The 17,649-nt window shown below is 35.4% G+C and overlaps 2 protein-coding genes across 10 annotated transcripts in view; one reads left to right on the top strand and one right to left on the bottom strand.

The window, feature by feature from the left end:
- Positions 1 to 17,649, top strand: part of LOC118739122 (sodium-dependent phosphate transporter 1-A-like) — a 441,416-nt gene that overhangs the window by 295,372 nt on the left and 128,395 nt on the right. The window lies entirely within an intron of this gene.
- The window catches only part of LOC118739117 (brain-specific angiogenesis inhibitor 1-associated protein 2-like), a 133,225-nt gene that overhangs the window by 39,941 nt on the left and 75,635 nt on the right, over positions 1 to 17,649 (bottom strand). For all 6 annotated transcript variants that reach the window (XM_036470271.1, XM_036470270.1, XM_036470269.1 and 3 more), the window contains one exon: positions 13,790 to 13,902. In XM_036470271.1, coding sequence (XP_036326164.1) covers positions 13,790 to 13,834 — 45 coding nt within the window. In that variant the 5' untranslated portion in view covers positions 13,835 to 13,902. The remainder of the gene's footprint in view (positions 1 to 13,789; positions 13,903 to 17,649) is intronic.

Here is a 17,649-nt window from a genome sequence, read left to right on the forward strand (position 1 = left end):
AATTAGTGAGTGAAGAAAAGAAAACGAAATTGGCAGCGTTGACCGCAACGAGAAAAGAAAAAAGTTACAAACATATTTGCCGTATTACTGCACCAAAGCACTTGTTGTATTCAAAGCACACAGGTGCGATAAGTCGTCACCATTACATGCAAGCGCACCTGCACAGGTTGGAGGCTTGCGGACTGCAAAGTTCTTTGACCAAGAAACCTTTTAACTGCGCCATTCCTTCCGAAAATAAACACAGCCACATATGTACGAATACGCATTCGCGTAAAAGTGTGCCTTCTGCTTGATATGCGTGCGCCACATACATAAATGTCTCCTTCAACAATTAGTTGGCAATTTTTTACCGAAATGTTTCTTTCTTATTTTTCATTTTATTTTTTGCTCATTTTTAATGCTTAACATACTAGATACCTATAATTTGGCTCAGTTTGGACGCTACCTTCGTACCCTCATCACTCGCTGCATGCGGTTTCTCCCTCTGCATTGCGGCCACAATACTATTTATTACCTCTTATTTTCTTTGGCTGTCAGCTTAGTTGGCCATTTGTTGCATGGTGCGTCCGGTTGGTTGTATATCTCTGTTGCCTTTCTTTGTGTAGCTGGGCTTGGCGTAGAGTTTTATTTTATTTTTTTATTTTTTTTACTTATTTTAGCATTCATAGGGCTTCCCTAAACTGCTTTTACTACACACATTTACCGCCTCCTAGTTAAATATATACATACATACTTCCCCAGCTCGCGTCCAGTTTTGTGTTAGAGTTTTCCCATTCCGTCCAGTTTGTCGTGTGTGTATTGTGTGTGTCGTCATATTGCGTGACCGACTTGCTATTCTTTCTACATTTACTTTTATTGTTCTTCGGTTGTATATTGAGCGCGGTCAGGTTTCTTCGGATATACTTTCATACATCCATGCATTTTGTGTCCCATATTCATTTTAAATAGATATATATATGTAGTATATCAACCCACCTACATGCATTATATGTGCATGTGCCTGCTTTTAAATTTCTTGTTTTTATGTGCAAATGCACCCTCTCCGATATTTTTTTTTCATTTGTTCACCTATCACGCGATTCACACAATCGTCAACACGCACCTTCATGCGCATTTATTTCTTTGATTTTATGTTTTTTTTTTTATTTTGTGTGTTTTTATGATATGCGAAAACATTTTATTCACTTTTATTTTTATATCTTTAATTACACAATATGTTATAACGGAAATGTCTGTGCATTAATTTTTTGGCTTTGAGAAAAGAAAAAAGAAGTGAGGGAACGCCTTTTTCGCCATGCGTTTTTTTTTTCAATTCAATTTCAATTTCAACTTTTGGCGTCAAGCCCAATTCCGCAAGGCTTAGGTATCGCCTTGTGTGTAATCAGCAAGATCTCGCGTGCCAGTTAGCTTTTGGCCTATCATGAAAATGTCATATCTCGCCATCTAGTGTAACCATATGTGACTAAATACACTAAGTATAAACACACGCTAAATTTAAAAAGGGTTGTTGGTAAAGTTGTTCATAAATTTTCTCGTTTTTTTTAATTAATATGTAACTAAATATGTACGTTAGGGTGGTTCCAAACAAACAATTCCGAGATAGAGTTTGGGGCACTTTCCAAAATCTTTACTCTTACCGAAAGGGGTGCTGGCATTAAACTTTACGTTTCTAAGTATAAATTTAGACGATGCTCATGAAATTTGCATATTTTCATATTTTACTCTAGAAGTATTTTGAAATATACTAACCAAGCAATTGAATAAGCAACATACGAATATTTCTAATTTAAATTAGCAAAAAAATATAACAAGCTTCAGTTTCCATGGCAACAGTAGCCTTTTATAAGAATCGCCAATATTTTTGTCAGTTTCAAGGCGAACCAGTAGCACATTTCATTGATCATTGAGCACCCTGTATTGGTATTGGAAGGAAAAAACTAAAGGGGTGCCCCGTTTTCTACGATGAATTTTTTTCGCCATAAAAATATTGGACCACTCTAATGTACATATGTATGCAGTGAGTTTGATATTATCTTAAAAGAAAAACTAAAATGTAAACGTAGTTTTTTCATAAGAAATTAGTGTGAATCATTTTAATAAATTCTTCTAAATTGTGCAATTTATGAGTGACAAACCAAAAAAAAAAAAAAACAAAACAATATATACAGTGGCGAAAATATAAATAAGGAAGAGGCATTTTAGCATTCCTTGGCTATTTTTCTGTCGCTTATTTCATGTTTATTATTTTTTTATGAAAGCGTATTTCGTTGTCTAACAAACCCCATTTACCTAGGGGCTAGGACTTACCGTTGATTTTTTTTTTTTTTGAAGGTGTTTTACTCCATACAAAAAAATTGTCCAACGTACTTTGTATGGAAAAAAATGCCTGAACGAAAAATTGCAAAAAATCAGCGATAAGTCCCATCTACTTCAAACTTGCGCTTTATTATACTAAAATTTAATTGGCTTTGTAGCCCATACTGCAAACCAAAAATAAATCTAAAAATCTGATTAAAAAGTTTAAAATTTTCAGGAACATTTCTTAAAATTCATTGAATTTTGATAAATGTTCTACGAAGTTTGCAATTTTGATTCACATGTTTTGTTAGATACTAAGCTAAATTTCGATAAAAAAAAATAATAAACATTTTTTAAACAAAGAAAAATGGCCAAAACATTTTAAAAATCTCTTCTTTATTTACATGCACATGTACATAACGTCAATAAATATATATAAAAACAAGTAAGAAAGTCTAAGTTCGGGCGGAGCCGAACATTAAATACCCGGCGCAAGTATTAAATATATGTTTTTTCAACTTTCCGAAACCTTCCGCTAGATGGTAAGCCGGGGTGTATCAATTTTGAGTAAATTAGCGTCCTTCAATTTCGAAATATTGAAGTTTCAAGCATTTCTGAAATTTACCGTTATATGAGAAAGGGCCGTTATTTTAGTCCGATTTCAATAATTTTCAACGTTTTGCTTATATGTGGCAAGCACAATAACCACACCGAGTTTGGTACAAATTGGTAGAACGGTTACCGATATACTTATATGTGATCATAAGTGGGCGGTGCCACGCCCATTTTCCAAAATTTTACCATAAACGTATTTCTTGGTAAAGAATTGTTGCAAGCATCAATTTTGAATAAATTAGCTTCAATATTTACTGATTTATCGAAGATTTTGTATTTCTCTAAATTACCGTTATATGGGATGTGGGCGTGGTTATTGTCCGATTTTAAAAAGTTTCGGCGATTTTTTATGCTGTGCGAAGGCCAACAACTGTGCCAAGTTTGGAAGAAATTGGTGCAGCGGTTACCAAGATATACACATGTAACCATAAGTGGGCGTGGCTACGCCCATTTTCCAAAAATTTATAATATTCTTATTTCTCGTCTAAATAGTATTGTAAATATCAATTTTGAGTGAATTATCTTCAGTAGTTACTAAAATATCGCAGTTTTCGTATTTCTGGAAATTACCGTTATATGGGAAGTGGGCGTGGTTAAAGTCCGATTTCGCCCATTTTCAATACCTTGGATTAAGGGAAACCTACATACCAAATTTCGTTGAGATATCTCAATTTTTGCTCGAGTTATCGTGTACACGGACGGACGGACGGACAGACAGACATGGCTTAATCGATTTCTTTTTTCATCCTGATCATTTATGTATACATTTGTCTATATCTATCTCGATTCGTTTTGGCTGTTACAAACAACCGTTATGTGAACAAAATTAATATACCCTTGTGCACAAGTGCGCTCGGGTATAAAAATATTGTGAAAAAAGTAATTACTCTGCTTTTAGGAGGCATTCACTCTTCGCGACATTGAGGACTCGTTGCCCAAGTTGTGTGGTTCTGATCAACCAACATTCGAGCAGTGCCTGGAAGATTTCGAAAACAATGTACACTGGAATATTTACGCAAAGCACCTATTAAAGGGTAGAACGAAACTTTTTGTTCATAGCCAGAGTGGAGTTAGCAGCTGGGATTCTTTTAAATACGCTCTGTGCATGGATTTCTTTGTTGTCATGTCATCAGTTGAGCTGCATTGCGATTTGCGCTTGCGTCGTCAGCGACAGGGAGAAGAACTTCGCCAGTATCTGTATGCCATGACGGATATTGCCAAACCGATCAGCTTGGATGACTGCTGCTTGATAAAGAACTTCATCGAGGGGATTCCGGATAGCATGGCGAACAAGAGTAGCCTATATCAAGCGAAAAACTTAAAGAACCTGAAGGAGCAGATATGAATTTATGAGAGGATTCGAGCGGGTAAGCCTACTTCTTACAATGTTAGCCTGCAAGTCCCGGAGCTATAAAGAAGAGCTGCTTCAATTGCGGTGAAGGCTCACATCATGCCAAAACTGTCCATGCAAGCGGGTGAGGAACCCCTGATTATTAGCAGAAACAACAAAAAAAAAATTGGAGACTTGAACAAAGCAGAAGGTGTACGGAGATCAAAAGCAAACTTCTACACCAAGAACTTCTCCAGTATGCCATCGACCAGCCAGTAGCCACCAAACGACCGCAGAACGGAAGTTAAGGCCAAGGCGGTAAAAAATCGCGCAAAAAATTATGGCAGACTCTATGTAGTAAACAAATTTGGCGCCAAATTTATGAAAAACGTGATCATTTGAGGCCGAACGATCGCAGAGAATGGGCAAATGTGAGAAATGACATGTTGCACAAATGGGGAGTCCTCCAGTTTTACGCCTCCGGATGGCAAATGGCTTTTATGAGAAGCTTTTTCATGGCATAAATACTCTTGGAGGTTTACCCCACTGCTTAGAAATATATATTTTATCTATAGTTACTATAGAAATTCGACCGTTTTCATTTGTTTTTTAAGAGCCTAAGTCATTTAACTTTATAAGCTACAAAATTGCTTATCGGAAAATCTCCTGCTTTGGAACTAAAACGTAACTACAATTTTTTATACCCTTGAAGGTTCTTGGAGGAAAACGTAACTACAATGTTTTATACCTTTGAAGGTTCTTGGAGGAATTTGGCAGGACTTGGAACTTACCCGATACATTCCAGTTTGTCGATTAGTTTCGATCATTTGAAACATATCGATAATTCGATGAATTAAAAAACGAAATCCGATAACTCAACAAAATTCGATGACCGGACTATTTTCGATAACAGGGCGTTTCAGCGGCTCGATAAATCTCGATAATGTATAATCGATAGCTCAAAAATGTATAATCGATAGCTCGATAAACTTTGGATACCTGTGTATATAAATTTCGACAACTCGGTTAATTTTGATAGCTCTATATTTTTCGAAAGCTATAGACAAATCTCGATAACTCGTTACAATCTGGTAACACGATAAAATTCGATAAGCAGTGATAACTAAATAAACTTATATATGTACACACAATGTAACCTCGAAATTTCGATAACTCGATATATTTTGAAAAATCAAAAAACTTCGTTTCGATAACTCGACAAATTTCAGTAAATCAATAAATATCGATAATTCGATAAGTTTAGTAAACTCGGTGCATTACGATAACTACATAAATTTCATTAACTCTATAAAGAATGATAGATCAATAAATATTGATAACTTCATAAATTTCATTAACTTGACAATTTTCGAGAATCCCATAAGTTTGTATGGCTCGATAACTATCCGTAAATTTCGGCAACTAAATTTCTGAGTCTATAAATTTCGACAACTCACTAAAAATTGATTTGAATAATTCGATACGTTGCGATGACCCAATAGACATAGATAACTCGATAAATTTCGATAGCTATAAACTTCGATGATTCGATAAATTTCAGTAACTTGATAACTTTCGATAACTAGATTACTTATGACAGAATTTATCTTAATTTTTATCGAAAAAAATCAATAAATTTTCTTACCTTTTCAGTTACCCTAGTTCATATGTATTTTTCATTTTTTTCACTTTCTTTTATTTATTTCTTCATCAAAACATTTATCTTTATTACAAAGTTTAATTTCAAATACGAATTAAAACAAAATGCGAAAACAACTCGAATCGAGTAGGTTGCAACAACAAATATACACAAATTTTTTAATTTTTAAACGACGATTTTGGCCAATTTTTGAAACCATAAAAACTTTCCTCATCTACAGAAAAATACCTTCCCAATGGTGTCCTAGGTTTTGGTTCGGTACAATCGCCAAACGAAGGCGGACAAAATTTATGTTAGCGTTATAGTAAGTATAGATATAGGTTAGTGTAGAAATCTTTTTGACTAAAACTTATTAAGATCGAAACAAATAAGTCAAATTTCCTACACAGTTGGCATACGGCAATTAGCAAGTGGCATATTACTCGCGCTATATCTGTACTGCACATCACTTCACTTATGGCCTCTCATAAAAGCAGAAGCGACATCTATACAAGGCAATGCCTCTAAAAAAAAAAAAACGAGGCAGTATGTATTTGGATGTGATAGATAGCATCACTCACATTTGTAAAATTGCATTACAAATTTTTAAACATGCCCGATATATTCGTGTAACTTTGCTGGCAAATGTATTCGCGCCGTTGAGAGTTCGAATTGTGATTGTTGTGTCTTCTTCTTCAACAGCATTAGCGACAAGGCATCAATGCTACTTTTGTACTATTATTTTCATTTGCCTTGTTTTGCATCTTTTTCGTTTTCTTCTATAGCTGCCGATTATGCAACAGACTTACGCTAGCTGTCTAGCGCATCTGATACTCTTTTCCCTGCCACTGCAACTTCAGGCTCCTTTTTACTAGTTTCGCCAACTCTGCAAACCCTGTTGATGTCTGTGCCGAATGAAAAATATTTTAAAATGCAACCAGTAGCACAACAACAACTGCACTTATCTATGTATGTATGAATGCTACGAATTTGCATGTATATTTTTTTTCCTGCCACCTTAACACTATTCTATAGGCGCGTTGCGTTTTGCCGCTGGCTTGACCAAAATATATTTTTAAGCTGCTGCATCATCTTGTTGCGGAAATCTTGTCGAGCATTTTGGTATTTTTGAAATAACAACTTTTTCTTTTCAGCCACAGCTGCAGGCGCTGCCTTAAGTCGACACTTGGTACCGCTGCCATAGTGACGACAACTTGTGAGTTGTTGAGTCAATGTGGCAAGTTGCTAACTGCTTTTCAAGCTGTGACTGTGAACATTTTGCAAACTACATATGTATATGCATATATATATATACATGTGTACTATGTAAGTGGCATAGCAAGTTGCATAAATTAATTGCAATTTTTTTTACACTTTTCGCTAATTTCTCATTTCCCATTTCTTGTTTATGCAGCGTCTGTGCTTAAGGAGAGCGTGTTTGGTTTTTATTTTTATTGTTTTTTAATTGAAATTGCGGCAATTGGGCAAATTGCGTGAATCTACTTTACATAATTTACTTTAGTTTTTTTTTTGCTGCTTCATTGTGTTTGACTGCGTTATCCACTTAAGCAGGTACACACATGGAAGGCGAGTAATTGTACATACAAAAGACTTAGTAAACGAACGCGCTCGATAGCAAATGATGAGTGCCATTGACTAGTCAAGGGTAAGACAACATAAATTTACTTCCTGCTTGGTAAATAACTTTTTATATGCAATTTCGCAAATCTCAAATGTGTTTATTTTTTAGAGTTGGTGCAATTTGAGTAAATATATCTATTCAGGCAAAATTTTTTGTGGAGTAATTCCTTTTTATATAAGTAATACACATTCTGATTACGAAATGTGTCGGACCATAAATACGAGGCTTTCAATTATATCGACCCCTGCGCCAACTAGCGGATTAGTTTCTCTTTATTATTGCATTGTCATCAGGTTCTGAGCTAAGTTTGAAGTGACAAATCTCTAGCGCATCGAGAAGTTGGTTAAAAATTGGATGTAAGATTTGATTACACACAGGTGAAACTTAATAAACAAATATGAAATAAAAATCAATCTTTTTCATCAAATTTCTTAATGTTATAACAAAGGAGATATTTCATATATGAAGACCGCTGTGGATGAGCTCGTAAAGTGCGTACTACTACTTCGCAGAACCTGGGTTCGTTCCCTGGTGCGAGCAACATCTAAATTAGGAAAAGTTTTTCTCTAACAGCGGTCACCGCTCAGCAGGCAATGGCAAACGCCCGAGTATATTTTTGCCACGAAAACCAGTCTCTCATAAAATCCATTTGCGTTCGGAGGCGGCGTAAAACTGTAGCTACGTCAATTTGTATAACAACATCAAGACGCATAGCACAAATAGGATGAGAAGCTAGTCAACCACTTAGCAAAAGTGTAAGTAAAATATCCGCATTTGGAGTGAAGGCAATCCTCTATGTGAGCTTTTCAAGGCGGTGGAATCATTGGTATTTACTTTATTATTTTATGCCCTAATTGAAATACCAAAAAACGCGTCTATTAGTCGACTTATTGAAGGAAATATAGGCTAGTCAATTGGCCACCAACACCGTGCGATTTATCGCTTCTGCATTATTTTCTTTACGGTCACTTTGGACGTCTTGAAAGACAACATTGTGCGAACCATTGAGGAGATAGAGCCCCTTGGCTTGAAAAAATTCAGGAATATTAGACTTCAGAATATGCCACATCGTCGCCAGCCGCGGCGACCAAGTGCACGAAATTAGATATATTCATGCACCAATCACTAATCAAGATATATTCAAGCAGACATATCTTTCTATAATAGTAAATTTTCGGTTTGAAATTATGTAATCTCATAATTTTATTTCAATATAAAGTTGTATAAACCCAAAAAACACCCTTTATAAATACATATATGCATCTGGAATGTCCCCCTAGTCTAGTCTAGTCCATGCAGTCGGAACTACGCTATCGACCAAGGACCGACACCTCAGTAAAATTGGTTTGCTATCACAGCAAAAACAAGAGTATCTCACTTACTTGTTCGCACTCCCCGAGGGAAGAAAAGGTGAGGTGAGGAAACTTAAGCTCAGATACGCAATGCCGATTTTTTATTTTCGAAAAACTGCTAGACAGGCAAAATCGAAGCTGTTTCTTAAATCTAATTATGACAGAGGACGTAAAGTTGATCCACTACTTCATAAAATATTAGAAAATCGTGGTGACGTATTGGCTACAACAAAACCAGCGCGACAATGTTTCGCCATAACTTACAAAAGTAGTCAAGGAAGCCTTGCAGGTGCTTCTTAAGGCTATTCTGCCCTATTCGTTGTATTCACTAGACATTGTTCCCTTCGACTCTTAGCTCCCCAAGGGGATGTCTCATTTAAAGATTGAGCAGAACTTTCCTATTTACGAGTAAATCTACAGCATGGTCCATTATTTGGTCATCTCAAAAGTCGAGGGGTTAAAGGTGCGCACTTCCACCCGGTAGGACCAATGTTCGGTTAATAGCGGTCGCCCACCGACAGGCAATATGAAAGCTTTGTATGGGCTGCTGCTATTAAAAAGCTCCTCATAAAAATCCGCTCGGAGTCGGCGTAAAACTGTATGTACGTCGATCCACTTTTGTAACCTACATCGAGACGCAGGATTTAGGAGCAGCTCGACCAAACTTGTGAAAAAATGTGTTAGCGCCAAAAATTTATTTAAAGTTTTTTGAATGATGGAACCATATTTTGTATAAAATGCATCTTTCCAATTCATAAGTCAACCAGCCCCTAGTAAAAATATTTACTAGTTCGTTTATATCTGCTCTTGGTTCACGCTCCTGTTGATCTACCCAAATTTTTAGCGCACTGCTTTAATCTCTTTTTTGTAGTTTTTTTTTTGCTTTGCATTTCTCTACATTTACGTTTCATAGCTCTTCGACAACTTTCACTCACAGCCAGCCACAGAAAATCAGTCAACATCCTGCAATAATCGAACAATTGCCCATTATTTTCTTACTTCCTCCCAAACAAGCGAAGATAAAAGTGAAATGCCGAAACAAACAAGCGACTGGTGGCCAACCATAAACGTGGAATCGACACTTTGTTGCTGAAGCGCTGTGAAATCGATTGAGAAGGAGGGAGACCAATTGACAAGCAAACCAAATTTTATGTAAAGATATGTACGTAGATAAGTATGTAGATAAATATGTATATGTATGTGTATGGATAACCAACCAACTTATCTTGAAAGTTAAAGTCGGTATACTTAAAAACGCATTTTACTCCATACAAATCGTGGTTGAAAATTTTTTATAAGAAGAAAGTGATCATCGCTTTCAACAAAAAAATAAATAAAAAACAAGTAAGAAAGTCTAAGTTCGGGCGGAGCCGAACATTAAATACCCGGCGCAGGTACTAAGTATATGATTTTCATCTTTGCGAAAGCGACCGCTACATGGTAAGCCGGTGTGTATCAATTTTGAGTAAATTAGCGTCCTTAAATTTCGAAATATTGCAGTTTCAAGCATTTCTGAAATTTGCCGTTATATGAAAAGTGGTCGTAATTTGAATTTGATTCCAATAATTTTCGACGTTTTGCTTCTATGTGGCAAGCACAATAATCATACCGAGTTTGGTACAAATTCGTAGAACGGTTACCGAGATACATATATGTGATCATAAGTGGGCGGTGCCACGCCCATTTTCCCAAAATTTTATCATAAACGTATTTCTTGGTAAAGAATTGTTGCAAGCATCAATTTTGAGTAAATTAGCTTTAATATTTTTTGATTTATCGAAGATTTCGTATTTCTGAAAATTACCGTTATATGGGAGGTAGGCGTGGTTATTGTCCGATTTTCCCCATTTTCAATACCATCCGTCCTACGCCCGAAAGAAGTGCACATACCAAGTTTCGTTAAGATATCTCAATTTTTACTCGAGTTATCGTGTGCACAGACGGACGGACAGACGGACGGACGGACAGACAGTCACCGCTTAATCGATTTCTCTTTTCATTCTGATCATTTATGTATACATTTGTCTATCTCTATCTCGATTCCTTTTGCCTGTTACAAACAACCGTTATGTGAACAAAGTTATAATACCCTTGTGCACAAGTGCGCTCGGGTATAAAAAAATTAAAAGTCAACGGTAAGTGTGAGCTAATTCAAACCTGCACTCTGTACACCATGGATTTCGGGAAACTGTAAGGCCGATGAACTGGCGCGACTTGATACCAAACTCCCTATTGAGGATATAGAAGATGATATGTGAATACCCTTACAAACTTGCAAGCTACTTATTTCCGAGAGGCTCACTAAAGTAGCTCAGCGCTAAACGCACTGGACTACTACTGCTTAAGTAAGCAGAATAACAGTTTATTAGTATCTGCCAATTTGCAGGTGTGCCTATCGACTAGGCGTACGATTACATGACTTCTGTAGAAGTTGAGAAAAGAAGAAGAGGAGGAAGCGATTCTGCACCTGTTGTGCCAGTGCCCTGGTCTACACAGACGAAGACTCGACACTCTGGGCAGACAATTCTTCGATAACCTGGAGGACACTAGAAGCGTAAAAAAAATGTATTTGAAGTTCAAAATAAGTACTTTTAGGAGCGACTGGGAGTTGCTGACCCCACATGCGGCATCACAATCAGCCCGGAGCCTAAAGTAATCTAACCTATACCAAAATTTTGGCGTCCAGTTACGCACACTAACTGCCGACATTCCAAGTATGGTCATAATTTCAATAAATCAAGGGGGCGTGGTCCCTGCCATACAAATTGACATTTTGATACTTCATAAATACCTCTGGAAGTATTTATGCTAGAATACTGGAACTCAGTATGGAGATATAAGAAATTAATTCATTAATCATAGAAAGCAGTGAGAATTATTCAAAAAGACGAATCTCCCATACAAAAAGCAGTTGTCGTACATCAAATCTCTGGAAGTCCGAGTGTTTAAATATTTCTTATGGATATTTATGTTATCAGTACTGTGCTGGCAGAAAATTTCAATTTAATAGAGAAGAGGGAGCCGACACCTCACATACAATCTAAGCCTCTCATGATGCGTACCTCTGGAAGCAATTAGCTACAGTGCTGAGAAGTGGTGTTATATCAATGTCAGGTTACTGGATTAGATTTGGAAATATTAAAAAGCGGGCGTGACACCTGCAAGAAGGCTCTCGCGGCATATCTCTGCATCCATTTCAAGCTAAACTTAGATGGATTTGTATCTTTCATTTTACCGTAACATACTTTTCTGTGCAGACGAGATTTTATACTTCTATATGGGTGAAAATTTCTCAACTGAACCTCTGATTTCGGTCAAGTAGGAATTTTCGCGTGAAAATTTGTGAGTAGAGCGGTTCATAGAAGTTAAAGGGATGATTCCCGAGATTTTACTTTTAATTTTAATTTTTAAACTTTTTATAAGCAATTAAATTTTTAAGCAATCTTTTTTCCAAAACTCATTTTCTCTTAAAGTATTTGAAGAAAGTGGATGCAATTTTTTTTAAGCGTACTGACATTGAAGCTTTTGAGGAAAATATTTTTATAATTTATAAAAAAAAAATTAATTAATATATATAAATATTCATGTTGAATTAAAAATATGTTCTCAATGAGTGTTTTCAATTCCGTTTATATTTTCGAAAACTTTATTTATTGAAGAAAATATTTCTGGAAAAAAGTGTGTTAAATCTTCTTTGTTTATTACTAACAGAAACACACACATCGCGAACCATGCACGCATACCGCCTATGCGCACAACGTGGACGAAATTTCGGAGTCATATGATCATCGGAACACTTTTTACGGCATTTTTAAAACGTTTTTGAGGTTAGGCTTATATGGGAGGTACGCTTGAAAATAAATCGATCTCGCCCAATTTTCGTTTTTTTTTTCTTGATTTGTGTCGTTAAATATTGCACACGGAAAATAGAGGTTCTACGCCGACTCCTATTTTTCCAAAAAATATATGGGGATGTACCGCTGTGCGACGTCGAATACTTGAACAATCACAATAAACAAATTATTAGACATAAAATCTATAAAAATTATATTCAACAATTTTTATTGAGCTCGAGGCCGTTTTTAAATGAAAAACTTATTGTGGACAAGCAACAATAATTTTTATTCTTTGAAAAAATGGTAGAAGTGACAGCTATTTCGGAATTCACCACATTTCCTCATCAGACTTCTTTCAGTAGGATTGCCTACGCACTGTGCTAAGTTGGCGTTGTGAGTTATTGTTGCTTTTTTCCATGATAAAAAAATACGAAGGGAGAACCGCTGAGAGGAATTTTTCAAATTCTTGACGTTTGCAAGCAATTTAATTTTGAAATTTTACACACAAACTCACACACACATTCTCATTTTCAATCTCAAACAACAACAACTTCGAACAATTCCTTGTTTTTACTCTCAATTTTATATGATTTTAAAATGTTGGCAAACTTAAAAAAAAATCATGGTCGACGAATTGAGAGAACGGTTTTACCTTACTATGTTTTTATCATGCTTTTTTCCACCTTTTAATAAAAATTTTTCTAGATTATAAAAAAATTTTTTCAAAAGCTCCAATGTCACTTCGCTTAAAAAAAAAATAAAATCATCCATTTTCGTCAAATATTTAAGAGAAAATGAGTTTAAAAGAAAATTGCCTAAAAATTTAATTACTTATAAAAACTTTAAAAAATAAAATTTAAAATGAAATCTCGGGAATCCATTTCACATCTAGAACTTTTGAAATTGTTCAGGAGATACGAAAAATCTGTATAGTTTCGCATTACCTGCCATTCAAACTAAGTTTGAAAAAAAAAATTGTACTTGGCACTTTTAGGTATGTATGTTAGGTGTATATATACATTTTTATAATGCTCGATTTTGCATTTAGTTACGTTTTATTAAATTAATAACACCTACCTTATAAACGCCATCGACCATTTTGGTTATTTCTTCGGACTCCATTTTTGCCTGCTTCACCTGCGCTCGCTGCTATTATTGTTGTTATTTTGAGTTTCGTTGACAAGGTTTAACTATGCGACACAAAAAGCACAAATCAAAAATTATCAAAAACACAAAATTAGACAAACACTAAAATATGTTTGCGACAAACTTGTGTGCACCATAAAAAATTATTTTAAAAAAATATGTAAATATTATTTAGGGTCACACAAATGAGTTTAGTTTTTATTTTTAAGTGTTTGCGACTTTGTAAGTTTTTCTTTTAACCACGAAGACCAAAGAGTTCACTGAGTACCAAATGGGTGCACTTTGCTGTGCATAAATTCACTTTCAATAACCCGTGCGTCTTACATATACATCTATATATGTATGTGTTGGCTTGTGCATATGCATATATTTTCTTTTTTCGTATACACGTAGAAATACACGTAGAAATATTTCACTTTCTAAAGACGTGGCAGACGCCTCGACCCTCTAGCAGCATTTCAGTGATTTGCGTCTGCTTCAGAGTCGGCTGTTGCCCATTTCTGGGAAGTTCGCTAAAACGCTTTAGGCATTTTGTTGCAAATGATGTTGTTAATGTTGTTGTTGCTGCCGCCGCCACCATCGCCGTCTTGGCTACCTTGTGCACTTAAGCATGCTTGACTTTTATTTCCTTAACTAGGCATAAAAACTGGCTACCAATTTGATGCTAACTTTTTTTCAAAACAAAAAAATGCAGCCAAGCGGGTTCAATAAACGCTACGCTTGGGCTACTTGTTGTTGTTGCTATTTATCACTGTGTTTGTTGTTGTTGTTACTTTTTGGTTTATTGCTATTTAGTGGTGTGTATTTGCTTTTGTTGTATACTTTTAACGATAAACGATTTATGAGGTCGACCAAGAAGAAATTGTTTGGTGATTTTTTTTGTTTTAATTGAATACCTTTCTCTTATGAACGATTTGCTTTTTTGTATTTTTATTATCGTTGATTCAATTTTAAAATTTTACCTCAAATTTCTTTATTTATACAGCGTTTCAAGTTCGACTTATTTCACTATTAATTTTTTATTTTTTTTATTTATTTTGTTCGGGTTTTTAAAGCCTTGCCTTTGCTTTCCCATCCGGTAAACTCTTAAAACCATTACGAGTTTAACTTTATTAGATGAATCGGGCTTATGATCTTCATCGTTGGAGAATACCTATATCATTTAAGTCACTGAAAAAAAAGGAAAATAAGGGTTGGGAAAATTTCGAAGTATTTTTTTTAACTATCGAACTTTTTCAAACAGGGAATTTTTAGAACAACTGGAAACTGGGTACCCTCTCTCACCTTTTCTCTTTGAATCAGTTCAAGTTGAAGTTACGATCATTTTGATTACCGACATAAAGCGCTTCATGAGGAATCTTACAAAATATCTAAAAAGCTTGGACGATATTTGCGTTCTCACCCACGAATTCGTTGATATGCAATTCGGGTAGCAGATACTGTCTCAACGGGATTGGACCAAAGGGAGAGGGGTGTTGGCTGAGTGGTTTTGAGTGGGTAGAAAAAGAGATGGTCGGTGCAGTGGGGGAGATTTTATAAGATAGACATGTGTTTGGTACTATGTAATACATTACTACTTTTTCCACTGGGTTACCTCAAAAAATTTATTTCATCGCCTTGCCATTGTCTAAGGATTCCCCATTGTCAAACCAGTCCTTTAAAATTTTTGCACCCATGTTTTGGTGAGCAGAGTACTCGCAGCTTTATTATTTCATTACAAAGTTTTCAGCTCAAAATAATCGCTTGATTATTATTTTGATAATACTTGCATATGCGTCCCTTAAGCTCCGCTCCGGAGACATATATAGCGAAACAAATCCCAATGATGGGGCTAGAAACAGGCATAACCCATGCGATGACACAAATCTATTATTTTATCCTGTTTCACTTCCTTTCGTTTTTGTTATTTTCCGGCGTAATAACAATTGATATTGAAAATTTTTCAACGAGCTTGAGGCCGTTATTTATGAAAATGTATGTGGCTGGTCAAAGCAACATCGAAAAAACTATAGAAAAAGGTTTTTTCTTAACAGCGGTCGTCCCTCGGCAGGCAATGGCAAACCTCCGAGTGTATTTCTGCCATGAAAAACAGCTTCTCATAAAAATACAATCGCCGTACGGAGTCGACGTAAAACTGTAGGTCCCTCGCTTTTGTGTGACAACATCAAGGCGCACGCCACAAATCGGAGGAGAAGCTCGGCCAAACACTAACATATGTGTAAGCGCCAATCTATTATTATTATTATTATGTGAGAAAAACAACAATAATTTGCATTTTGAGAGAAGTTATAGCTGCTATTTCTCCTCATCATACTTCTTCATCGAGTTCACTGCGACTTGAACTCGTAACTCCGTCGTTCGAAGCCAGTGGCTTTACCCACTGAGCTAAGTGCGCCATATACTTAAACTGTTGTTGCTTTTTGCCCACTTTTTAATTTAGTCAACCCAACTACAATCAAGGGCAACCATGCTGTCGCTTTTTAGACTTGAGCATAAAATAATAAAAAAGCTATTTTGTTCAAAATACATGTGCGAGTGGGGCAGCATTTTGCCGGATATGGTAGGCCTTTCAGAATGCAATAAAAAACACATTTTCAAGTTTGTAGGATATTTGGTCTGACAAGACTAAATTATTCGCTTTCAATCCGATGGCCGGGCATGGTATTGGATCAAGGACCCAATTTAAGCCCAAGCGCATCATGTAAGGAAATCTGTAAATCACAGTGGTAGTCAATAATAGTTTGGGGTTGTATTTCAAAAATGTTGTTGGTCCGTTAGTACGCGTAAGTATCTATTAATTTTTCAACGAAATTTGCAAGATTTAGTCGAAAAAATTAGAGTTTCTGCTGAAAAATCACCCAAAAGACACCGCCCATGTTCGCAAAGACTGGATACAAAAGCAAAAACTTGCTAATTTGAAATGACACAATCCTCGGGCATGAACCTCATTGAGAATTTTCGGAATCAACTAAAAGCACAGCTTACTAGGTATCAAAGTCCGTCCAATAGAGAACATGAGCTGTGAAAGTAAACTGAGGATAAATAGAGATACACATCCAGTATGCCAAATGGCATGCAGAAACTAAAAAAGCAAAAGGATACTGAGCATCGTGTTAATAATTAATATTTTCGTGAAAATCGTCAACAAGTTATTATAAAATATGAGTGCAAAACTGTAACATTTGCCTTAATTTACATTTATGTATGTATGTCTGCTAGTTTTATTATTGTTGTAATGAGTGAGGAAGTACAGGTATACTAATAAGAAGATATGTACAACAAAAGTATGAAAATCGTTAGAACTTAGAAAGATAGCGGTGGCTGAAATAAAAAGACTTACACCATTTTACCGTCACTGTATGTTCTATTTTTAGAATATTAACTTGAAGGCGTGCTCGTCCTTAAGCATTTTGTTTTGGTTATTTTCTGGCCTTATAACAATTTAAGTTGACATTTTTTATTGAGTTTGAGACCGTCATTAATGAAAATTTTTTGTGGACCTCTTTTCATTTTATATCATTTTGTTTAATTTCTTCTTATTTGTTTTCGCTTTATTTTATTTCATTTCGTTTCTTTTAATTAAATTTCATTTCCCTTCGTGTCGCTTCATATTACTTCATCTCCTTTAATTGCATCATTTGCTCATTTTATCTATTTATTATATTTCATCTCACTTTGATTTCTTTACTTACGTTTCATTTCACTTTATTTACTGTATTCTACATTTTATTTTATCCTGTATTGTATTTTATTTTATTTTATTTTATTTTATTTTATTTTATTTTATTTTA

The sequence above is a fragment of the Rhagoletis pomonella genome, unplaced genomic scaffold, assembly GCF_013731165.1.
Source record: "Rhagoletis pomonella isolate Grant_MI unplaced genomic scaffold, Rhpom_1.0 Rhpom_scaffold_00005, whole genome shotgun sequence".
NCBI lineage: Eukaryota > Metazoa > Arthropoda > Insecta > Diptera > Tephritidae > Rhagoletis > Rhagoletis pomonella.